Genomic DNA, 12135 nt, shown 5'->3' with positions numbered 1-12135 from the left:
TATCATGGATGGTCTAGAAACAAACTTCTGTTGCTCGGTCTTCCACCGAGGCCGAGTATAGAGCATTGTCTACAGCGGCTTGTGATCTTATCTGGCTCCGTCGCCTGCTCATGGAGTTTCAGGTGCCGCTTACATCTCCTACAACACTATACTGTGACAATGTCTCTGCACTTGCCTTAGCAAATAATCCAATCTTCCATGCTAGAACTAAGCACATTGAAATTGATTTTCATTTTATACGAGACTGCATTCGCTCCCGTCACATTTCAGTGTATCATATCTCCACCGAAGACCAGCCTGCTGATATCTTTACAAAGTCTCTACCTGCTGTGCGTTTTGCTGCTCTTCGACACAAGTTAACACTTTCTCCACCAGTGGTTAACTTGAGGGGGGCTGATAAAGAGAAATGATAAGATATACTACTTATGCTCAATATTACGGCTTGCCTTTACACTATTGCTGCTGTATGGCAGAGCCCTTTTAAATCCTACCCGTTTGATCTCTGCTCTAATGATCTGAGCCGCACTCCTGTAACTAACCGATATTATATAGTAGCTTTACTGTAGCAGAGTTGGTAAGAAGGATGATTCTCTATTCAAGGAAATCGGTTTCATCTTCTTCCTGATTCTTCCATCTATTTTGTTATCTCGTTTGCTTGTGCTCTTTACTACTAATCTGCAGGTTCCAGTTATGGACTTCTTCAAGAACATAGGTTACATACAGCTAGCTGGGAGGTTTTCATGAAAGTGATAAACACAAAGCTTAAAAGCTTCAAGAAGAGATAATATTCATCATTATCCTTCTTACTACAATACTTTACCTATTTATAGGCTAATAAGATCATTCTATAAACTTGTAATAAGTTAGTCAAGAGGAACATTTTTAAGAACATTCTAGAAACTAGTAACAAATTTATAACAAAAGTACGTAAATAAACTACTCCTAAGAAATACTATAACTAAGATGCTCCGCATCATTATGTATACGATTATATCATGTAAAAAAAAATATGACGTTAGGTTTTCATTTTTCTTTCATAAATATTTGGGTAGCCACAGTCCTATACTAGTCACTATCTCTTCCGCTAGCTCTCTCTCTCTCTCTAAAGTCTAGAAAGAATTTGGTTTATGACATGTCCTCCTAAAGTTTACCTTGGAATGTAAGATAATTATATTCTTCAACTATAAAATAATATTTATCAAAGTTTTTAAAAATAATAATTTTTAATTTTTATAAAATTAGTTAGTTTAGCTGCGTTAATAGCTGTCTAGCTAGCTGGTCAAGAATAAATACAACGTAGAAAATTAAAAATTATATATCTTCAACTTTGTGATGATATGCCTTTTATCCAATCTAAAATCCTCTCTGAACTTGAAACTTTCACGAGAATAAGAGATAATGGCAAGCTAGCTATACTATTGGACAAAATGTAGTTGCAAATTTTTTTCTTCAAGACATAGAAATATACGCGCAAGTATATATATATAACTAGTGCAATTAATTAATATAATATTTTCATTGTATTATAACTTCGCAATAATTATTTTAATATTTTAGACATTATTCTGATCGATCTAGACAGAATGTGGTGCAATGCGCATGCATTTTTTTCCAAAAAATAAACACGAGTGTCCATTAATTACTCTTTACTTCCTTATTTGTTCTTATATATTTATATATATTTTAGGGCATCTTACTTGACAGATAGATAGATCGTTTAGCAAAAGAATATAGCTATGCGCTACCCTTACTCTTTCTAAATATACAGTTCTGTCTGTTCACATTTGATTTTCTTTTCGCATGTTTGTCTGTCTGATCTATATTTAATCAGATTGGACGTACATTGTGGCAATCTATCATATTATTTTAATATCATTATAACATGCGCTATATTAATTGCATAACAAATGAACTGATATGCATTAATACTTCATGAAATCGAAATATATCTCACTAATTAATCATTTCTTTAAAAAAGTACAAATCTACTTAACCTTAGGCAGATCTCCAAGCCGAAGCTCAAGATCCAACTCTTCAACTATATCAGCTGGGCTCATCGAAGAATTCTTCTTCTTCTTCTTCTTACAACTCCCTTTAATTTCATCTTCTTCCCCATCCAAATCCCTCTTCATTAACCTTATCAAATCCACCTCATCCAACCTCATTTCTTCTCCAAAATTAGGGATAAGGCTAGGGTTTACGAGATCTTCTGCTTCGTCCTCCTCTTCGACGATTGAAGATTGCTTCAACCTTGCTCGATCTCTCCGGTGAACATTCATGTGGCCGCCCAGAGCTTGAGCTGATCGAAAGTCTCTTCCACAGAAGCTACAAGGGTAGGACCTTGGAGGCCATATACAGCCTCCTCCAAGAATACCTGCAGAGTCTTCAGCAAAGGCTTTCTCTTCCCATGATCGACTGTCGATCATTGACGAGGACATCGACGTTAATCTGAGAGCGATCGGTGGCGAGTTGAAGAGATCAAGCTGATGATCAATGGGCTGCTTCTTTCTTGCCCACATCAAATATTGGGCTTCCTCCATATTTGTATTATTGGTGGTAGTACTGTATAGAAGTTGAAGGAGATATATAAGTGGTTAAAAGAAATAGAGCATTACTAGTTATATATAGCTGCATATTTCTGGTTAAGGCCTGTCATTCATTAGCAAATGAAGAGCAGAGAGCTAAGAAATTAACCTAATTAATAGGACAAGAGTAGTGACATGAGATAATTTTGTTTTTGTGTTCTTTGTTGACCAGAATTTTCATAAAGAGAATCGACATTAATTAATTAGAGGTTGGTTATGAGTGATAATTGAACTGTTATATATATAATGGACTCACTAATAAGTGTGTAGCAACCGTTAGATAAATGATTGTAACAAATATTGGTAGAGATCAAGAATTAACTAATGAAAGGTGGGCATAAGTATATGCATATATTCAAAGGAGAAGTTCTCATCTCATTTCGATTAAACGACAAACATTCTAATTAAACATTATTTATTATAATGATTGTAGCCCTCTTTCCAATTATAATTTATTCAATGCAGTGGATTCAATTATAATATAGTAATAAAGGATCTAAAATTTATGCATCAAGGCTAAAAGAGATTGAAAAAAAATCTTGCGCGACAGTCTACTCACTCAAAATCCTTACAATTGAATTTTATAGTTGTTATATTTATGTAAAATGAGTATAATATTATTTTTTGACAAATCTATGACTATATATAGATCATCCTCATCATAGTTGGAAAAGAATCACTACAAGAAAAACGTCAAAAACCGGTGGTTTTTCCCGGCAGTTAGGAAGACAAAACCGGCGGTTTTAAATTTTACCGGCGGTTTCTCGGCGGTTTTTACGTCGCCGGTATAATTGGCGTAGGAAACTTTTACCGACGGCTTAGTACCGGCGGTTCTGTTAGGCGGCGGTTTTCCGGCGGCGTATACCGCCGGTGACTACCGGATTTGTAACCAGCGGTTTTTCGGCCGTTGAGCCGCCGGTTATATTACCGGCGGCTAACCGGCGGTCACTTTACCGATGGCGTTCGCTTAACCGTCGGCTAGCGTCGGTACACCGCCGGTTATTTTAACGACGGTGCCCGGCGGTCAAGGCCGACGGTATTACCGGCGGCATACACCGCCGGGCTTTCACCGGATAACCGCCGGTATAGTACTAGCGGTTTAAGGGAATTACCGGCGGCATAGCTTAAGCCGTCCGGTATCGTAGTTACCGGCGGCCAAACCGCCGGTTGGCCGCCGGAAACCTGTAGCACCTGAAAAAAAAATTGACAGCATTCCTTCTATTTGAGGGAGGTTCACCCTAAATTCTAAACCTGCATAAATAGCAATACATAATAAGATATTTTGGGCAACACGCCGCTATATTGAGGCGACGACAGAGCTCGTCCGAACAGAGAGAAAGAATATATATATATATATGATGAACTTGGTTGATCCAAAAGGAGGTTTTGGCTGGCACTGTTTTTTAGCCACAAATTTGATAATTTTAAGTGTCAAATTGGATGATGAATAATAAATCAAAGCTATTTAATCTATTTTAAGCATATAATATGGCTTAAGATGGGGATAACATTAATTCTCATTGATGTCTACTTACTGATAGTAATCAACTATTTCTACTCTAGAAAATATGAACCAAATATTTCTTGTCCATAGCCTTCACAAGATTGATGTTACTTGAAACTTTGCCCATAATGAGACTATCTTCTATTCTAGAAGAGAGCAATGTTATGTTCATTTGATGCTGATTTAGGCTTCGTTTGGGACGACTTTCTTACTGTTTCATAAAGCAGCTTTTTAGTACAATTTTTTTTTATTTTTGTACTAAAAAATAAATTTAAGAAGCTGTAAGAAAATTATCCCAAATGAAGCTTTAATGTATCTTTGAGATTCTGATAAATTTAAGCATTTTAACATATATTTAAATATATTGAGTTTTTCCTCTAAAACAAGGATCGTTGTGGTCGTCATAATTAATAAGATGCAAGTTAAAATGCCTAGAGTTATCACATCTTCAATTCAAGAATTTAACAACTACGATTATTTAGAGTTGGAATATAGAGTAATTATATGAGTTATGCAAACATGATTTTGTGAGATCTCCTTCTCAAGCCTCTTTTGTTGAAGGCTACTCGCCAAACACGCACATTAATTATTCTAATTCTTTCTCTTATATGTTCTAATTATTATAGATATTAATTTATATCTCATTACTACAATACCTTTTAATTTTTCATTTTGAATTTCTATCATGAGCAAAAATCACAATCTTCTTATAATTAATTGTTATTTCTTTTAATCAATGAAATCTTATTTTATTGAGCAAAGTATTTTAATTCTTATAATCAACCATATTTGATTTTATTTGTTCGCACATCTTTAGTAAAAATATCACTTCAACCTCTTTATATACATACACTATAAGTATGATATGATAAATAAAAGTAAAACAAAGTTATTGACAAGGCACATGTTAAAAGAAACAAGGAAAATGTTTAAAAAAAAATATTATGGTAGTATTAACTCTACCGATTAATTTTAATCTTTTAAAATTTAATGATAGAATTTTCATTATAAGGTTGAAATTATATCCATATGTTTGTTGCAATATATCACTATGAATCCTAATCAAAATGTCATTTTTGATATTTTTTTGTCCCAACAAATAAATAATTTAATTAATGGGTCTGAAGAATAGTACAAGAGAAAACATCATCCTATATATATATATTAGTAAAACGAGGGGGTAGGGCTAAATTTTCACAAACAACTAACTTCTCATTTTGTTTGCTTGAAAATAAAATTAAATATAAGTAGTGATAAGATTGTTCTACCTAAGTTGTCTTCATTAGGCTTTTGGTTGAAAGGAAAGATAAGGTTCAACTCCCCTTTCCATTAATTATGAAGCACTAGTGCTGCTTGATACGGCCAAAGAATAAGACTTTTTAGTAAATATCAAGAGGAAAAAGGGTCATTGATGAGACATTAGGGTGGAATTTAACATATGGACTATGCAGACATTATGGTACGTGTTTTTTCTTCTTTTTTTCACACACACTCACAGAGAGAAAGAGAGAGTGAGAGAGTAGTTAAGAGCTTAGGCTCCAATTAATAGAGTACATAAAAAGGATAAGAAAATAACTCACTTTAATTATAGTATAAATTAAGCACGAGAAAAAATAAATCAGACTCATGATATGAGCAACAAAGCATAATTTGTTCAATAATTTATAAAAAATGACAATATTGCCCGCCAAACATTTATAATTTGTGGAGCTAACTAAATATCTTTTATTAATTTAGATCAAATGAGATAAGGACATTTTTTATTAATAATTCGGTCATATCGTTTCGAGTACCATTTACCAGTAATGCAATGAAAAGTGAAATTTTCTACAAAATATAGAGAACAAAGATTTTAGGTGATTAAATCATCAGCTCCCTTACATTTATAAGGTGATGTTTGAAGGGTTCACATTTTTAAATTTTGGATTTTGATCAAGGCGGCATGAAAAAAAAAAAAAAAAATTAATCTACGTATTAGGTTAAAAAAATATTTAATATAATGAAAATATTTTGTGTATTCTATTAAACCCATAAAAATATAACAAGGAATATTGAGTAGAAGATGTACTTGACCCTGGTACTTTGCCGAACCAAGTCGACTCAAACTCGACTCGGTAATAAACTCCCGAGTCAAGCTTATCAAGCCATGAGTTCAAGTTCCAACTTAAACTTAAGCTCATATCTTTTACATGTTCGAGGTCGTCTGACTTAGCTCGTCGGCTTGTCAAATTAGCTTAAATAATATTAATTGAGACTTCAACGTACATTTATATTAGTTGATTAATTATTTTTTATTCAAATTCTAAATAGTAAATTGAGCTTAAAAAACAAGTCAAGCTCGAGCCTTATATTTTTCACTCGAGTTAAGCTCAACTTTAGAAAAGTATAAGTTAAATGAGCTTGACTCGATAAAATAAGAACTCTAGGATTCTAGCGTTCGCACCCCTACTATAGGAGCAACTAGCAGAGACTCTAGGTTCTTAGCGTCTTCAATATGGACTACAATTCTTATGACTAATGAAGATTTTTTTATATATAATTATTTTTAATTATATTAATTATATCTATTTTGTCTAATATTAAGTTTATTATAAGCAAATAAAACTGTAAAATACAGTAAATAGTTTGATTACCAAAGCTTGAAGAAGAAGAGCCTGGTTCGGCTTCTTCAGGAAATGAAAAACAGAAAAAATGAAAATTGAATTGAGAGAATGAATTTTCTTATTATGACTTGCATGTAATACAGCCCAAAGAGCTTATTTAAAGACAAACGTGGCTATAGGATAAGCCACACACTACAAAAAAAACTAAAGAAAACAAAACAAGAAACAATCTAATAAAATTTGGAATAAATCATAACAATCAACCTCCTAATCCAGATTTTACAAAACATCAGAATCTGTCCAACCGTCTCCCAAATCTGCGGCTATGGCCAAGCTAACTTCTGGTTCAACCCCTTGAGACAAATTTGGACAAAACCTCTTATTATGCCCTTTCTTTATTACAATGATAGCACTTCTTGTTAGCATTGATCCTACGTGATTCTGATCTTCCTCTAGCGATCAGAATGTTTCCATTCTTGTCTTCCTTTTGATCAGTTTTCCTTTGAACATCTTTTGACATTAAAATGGACTTAACCTCAGTTGATGTCAAAGTTTGCTTCCCATACAACATAGTGTCAACTATGTTTTCATACGTCTTCGGTAGAGAGCTGAGGAGTATGATCCCTTGATCTTCTTCGTCAATTTTCACATCCACATTCCTGAGGTCAAGAATCAATTTATTGAAATCGTCCAAATGCTTTCTGAGTTCTTGGTTTTCTTCCATTTGGAGCGTATACAGTTGTTTCTTCAACAACAATCGATTTGTAAGAGACTTTTTCATATAAATTGATTCTAGCTTCCTCCATACCTTCAATGCCGTGTCTTCTTCAGCAACCTCTCTTAACACTTCGTCACCGATAGAGAGAAGGATGATACTGTGCTCCTTCAATTGAATTTCTCTCGTCTTGGCTTTGTCGTTGATTGCAGCGAGATTTTCTTCAAAGATTGCATCGGAAAGGCCTTGATGAACCAAAAGCGCCTTCATCTTGATCCTCCAAAGACTGAAATCGTTCTCCCCCTTGAACTTGTCGATCTCCAGCCTTTGCATCGACATGACGAAGAAATCAAGTTCTTGAAATCCTGTGTGCGAATTTCTCCTCACTACTTAGATCCCTTCGGCTTGAATCTTGTGTGCAGCTTAACGGCTCAAATAGCCGCAGCCAATTAAGACTCACCTCCGGCGAACCCGAGCAGCCTTCTCCCGTGCGATCTCCGCGCCCAGCCACTCCACGCACTATTCCAGCGCCTTCGCACACCTCACGCCGCCTTCTTGCACCACGTTCGCCTCCGGCCCGTCTCTGGCCGGCCTCCGTGTGCAACCCCACTGTGTGCCTGCTGTCCCGTGAACTCCTCCAGCTCACACAGCCTAGCACGTCTTTCTTGCGCGTGTCCTGCTCTCGCCGACCTCCCTCCTCTGACGATCTTCCTCTACGCGAACTATAGCACTTCCGTTGATCCTTGCTTCATCTAGATCGGATCTTCTTGGCTCCAAAAATTTCTTTCTTCTAGGTGGTTCTCCGGTGAGGAGGGTCGTACGAATGAAAAAGAAGAAAAAATGGAGTTGGGAAGAGCCAGATCGAAACCCAAATGCAAGAATAGGAAGGTAGCTCTGATACCAAATGTAAAATACAGTAAATAGTTTGATTACCAAAGCTTGAAGAAGAAGAGCCTGGTTCGGCTTCTTCAGGAAATGAAAAACAGAAAAAATGAAAATTGAATTGAGAGAATGAATTTTCTTATTATGACTTGCATGTAATACAGCCCAAAGAGCTTATTTAAAGACAAACGTGGCTATAGGATAAGCCACACACTACAAAAGAAACTAAAGAAAACAAAACAAGAAACAATCTAATAAAATCTGGAATAAATCCTAACAAAAACATATATAATAAGATATCATAATCATATAAATCCTTAAATCCTATAAGTTGCCAAACAATTTACCTAGATATACCTGAATTTTACTTCTATCATACCAGATAATCTTAAGGTCAGATTTAACCCACATTGGATTTAGTAAATTTAGATTTATAGAATTAAAAAAATCCTATTTCTAGCCACATAACCCCTAGAAGAGATTCTACTATACTTTAGAGATTTAACATATTGTTTCTTTTTACCTATAACTAGTCATTTGCTAAAATGAGGGAGGAAGAAATTTGAGTTCTATAGGGACTTGTCATCTTCCGATATGGTGACATTGGAAATAGTATCTTAAACTATCTTTGGACAACTTCAAGAAACAAAATGATATGTACTACTATTCTTATATATATATATAGCAGGGGAACAAATAGAGACTTTATTTGACATAATGGTGCAAGAAGGATCAACCAACATAACCTGATCTTTTTCTACATTGTTATGATCGAAATGAAAATTTTTGGTTAGTAACATGTAGCTGCTGAGAGAGGGATGCAGTGTTGGTTTGGTCCTCTTGAGCCGTCAGCACTATCTCAATCCTCCCTGTCAATGTCAAAATGATCAAAAAATATATCGACTATAGTGGGAAAATCCTAAACATCCATAATTTAAAGAGTATCCTCAATAGTAATAGTTTGTAGGGTAGTTAATGAGAGAGAGAGAGAGACTTCTATATTGGTGCGAACTTCGCAAACATATTGAAGAAATACTATTAATTTCATCAAGGTAGTGTTAAGTAAATTCTCTCTTACATTCAGATTTTTTATTTATGAATTTACTAGGTTTAATTTCCTACGCATGAGCTAAACATATGATTGAATAATTAACAATGTGTATGGTATTTTGGAATATTTTCAAACAGAACATTTTTTCCAATAACCACAAACTTGTGACATATTCAACTAAAATAAAAGAGTTTCTTAAGTAATATATATCAATTTTCACTAATATTTTAGCGATGGAAGGTATGTTCACATTCATTGTTGAAGCATCCACATGTAAATGAGTACCTAAAATTTAACCAAGGGAGTAGAGGATTGATTTACCGAATATGCATAATCTGTTAGCATAGCACCACAAGCAGCAGCACATGTTGGCACAAATTCTCCACAACAGCATTATATTATGCCCATGTGTAGAGCTCACAGCATAACAAGACTAACAAACTGTACATTATTTTCTCTCTATATATAGAGATCAGCCTCTAGCATTGTACCATGATGAGATCAATTTAGAATTTTAGTTGATGTATTACTTTTCTCTTCTTCCTGTTTACCTTTTTGTTTGCTCGTCATTTCCATTACGTAAACATGGTATCAGAGCATTGAAGGCCACCGCCTCCTCTTCATCCAATGGTAGAACATGACTCTTCAAGCACGTAACAAGCTTCTTCTCTTTTTGCCTCAATGGCTGAATAGTCCGTACCTCCTACTCTCAAATTCCTAATATCCAATATCAAACTCATCGTCAACCTTCAACTCACAAATGACAACTATCCCATTTGGTGATTACATGTATATAAAATGTTCTCGACAAATGGACTCGAAGGCTATCTAACAACTAGTCTTCGGTGCCCACCCGAACCCACCTCTTCTTTCAATTTACATCTGATCTTACTAATTATTGCTTATGACACTTAGTAGATTAAAATCTTGTTTTAGCCCTCTTCATCACCATTTCTCCTTCTCTTCTTCTACAACAGGAAATTCAAGCATTTTTGGCGAAATTTATCGATGGCTTTCCGATGGATAACAATGAGACAACTTTTTCGATGAAATTTTCTAGCGATTTCTTTCCCATGGAATTTTCATGCAGCTTTTTCAATTTTATGGCGGAATTTTAAAATATTTAATTAAATTGATTAAAATTTTAACTATTTAAACGATTTGACCAAAATAATTAAAAATAATATTAACTATTAATTCATTTTCATTTTAAAATTAATTAGTAAATATTAATTTTTATTTTATATTAATTATCATTTTTATTTTTTATAATTAGGCGAGCTAGCACGGGAGTGAGGTGGCCTAGGCGGGCTCCCGTGGGTGTGGGAGCGGGGTGGCGCGGGAGCAGCTATCGGGCGAGAAAACGGGATTTTTTTTTAATTTACCGGAGGTTTAATTCTGCCGGAAAGCCGTCGAAATTATTTTCCTCCGAAAAAAACCGCCGGAATTTATTTTCCTACGTGGGTTTTACCGGCAGAATTTTTTCCATCGGAAAATCGCCGGTAAATTTGAAAACCGTCGGAAAATGATCAATTTTCATCCGTAATAGATGATTTTCTTGTAGTGTTTCTATATCATAAAACTTACCACCGCTCATGAAATATGGACAACCCTTGAACTAAGGCTGCAACCTACAAACCGCTCTAGAGTAATTCAACTAAAAATAAATTACATAATATCCAAAAAGGAGATAGCATAGTAGCAGCCGGTTCTCACGTTGATTAGAAGGACATAAGTCTATACATCCTCAATGGCTTACCCACCAACTATTACTCCTTAAAAACCTCTATTCGCATGTCTCTTCATCCTATTAGCCTTGAGGTGCTTTACTCATTACTCTGCACTAAAGAGATTCATCAATAAAATGAACCACTCAAAGATTCACCACCTCCCGAGGATCATCAAGACAAACCCCTGCTCCACCAAACCAGTCTAATCATAATCAATCTAGACCCTCTCGTGGCAGAGGACATTCATCCAAAACCTCATTCCCCCTGGACGTGTTCCAAGCACCTCGAACACCTCCCGATTGACATGTCAATTATGCAACAAATTGGGTCATACTAATATATCTTGCTGGCACCGATGTAATATGCAGTATTCTTCTACTACAACAAACTCCACCCGTGTATTTTCAGCAATCCTCTCCTTCCAACGACTAGGTGCTAGATACTGGAGCCATAAATAACTTTTCTAATATTACCAATTTACAATAATCTGCTCCATATCAAGTATCAGATAGTGTTTCAATTGCAAGTGGCAACTCCCTCCCAATCCGCAACATGGGTCAAGGAATCCTACCTGTGCCTGACTCTCACCGTAAACTATTTCTTCGCAATCTCTTATATGTTCCCTCCCTCTCCTATAACTTGCTTTCAATCCACAAATTAACGTCTGACAATAATTGCTATGTATCCTTTGACTCCACCGGCTTCATTATTAATGACCTTACGGACAACCACATTCTCCTTCGTGGCCGCAGCCATGACGGTCTTTATCAAATATCTACATCCCTCAACACACCCCCTACAGTATTTCATAGTTCCATCTCTCCAGCATCCCAATGGCAAGGCTGCCTCGGACATCCACATCAGCAAATCATGCAAACTATAGCTAAACTACAACCTTAGCCCGTTTTGTTTCTCAAACTTTACTTATCTTTGCACTTCTTGTAAGATGACCAAACCATAAATTGTCATTTCCTTCTAATTCTAGTACTTTAACCTCGTTGTTTTCTTTAGTACACTCAAATGTTTAGGGTTCGATAAAATCTGTACAGGAGCCATTGATGAACT

The 12135-nt window shown here is 35.4% G+C and overlaps 1 protein-coding gene across 1 annotated transcript; it reads right to left on the bottom strand.

Moving 5' to 3' along the window:
- Nucleotides 1–1985: 1985 nt before the first annotated feature.
- LOC110105441 (probable transcriptional regulator RABBIT EARS) lies at nucleotides 1986–2540 on the bottom strand. The gene has a single exon (XM_020834950.2). It carries the CDS (start codon nucleotides 2538–2540, stop codon nucleotides 1986–1988), a length of 555 nt encoding a protein of 184 aa, XP_020690609.1.
- Nucleotides 2541–12135: the final 9595 nt, after the last annotated feature.

This window comes from Dendrobium catenatum, unplaced genomic scaffold (assembly GCF_001605985.2).
Source record: "Dendrobium catenatum unplaced genomic scaffold, ASM160598v2 fragScaff_scaffold_621, whole genome shotgun sequence".
NCBI classification, from domain to species: Eukaryota; Viridiplantae; Streptophyta; class Magnoliopsida; order Asparagales; family Orchidaceae; genus Dendrobium; species Dendrobium catenatum.
Note: the sequence above shows the minus strand (reverse complement) of the source record. Positions and strands in the feature narration are given on the sequence as shown.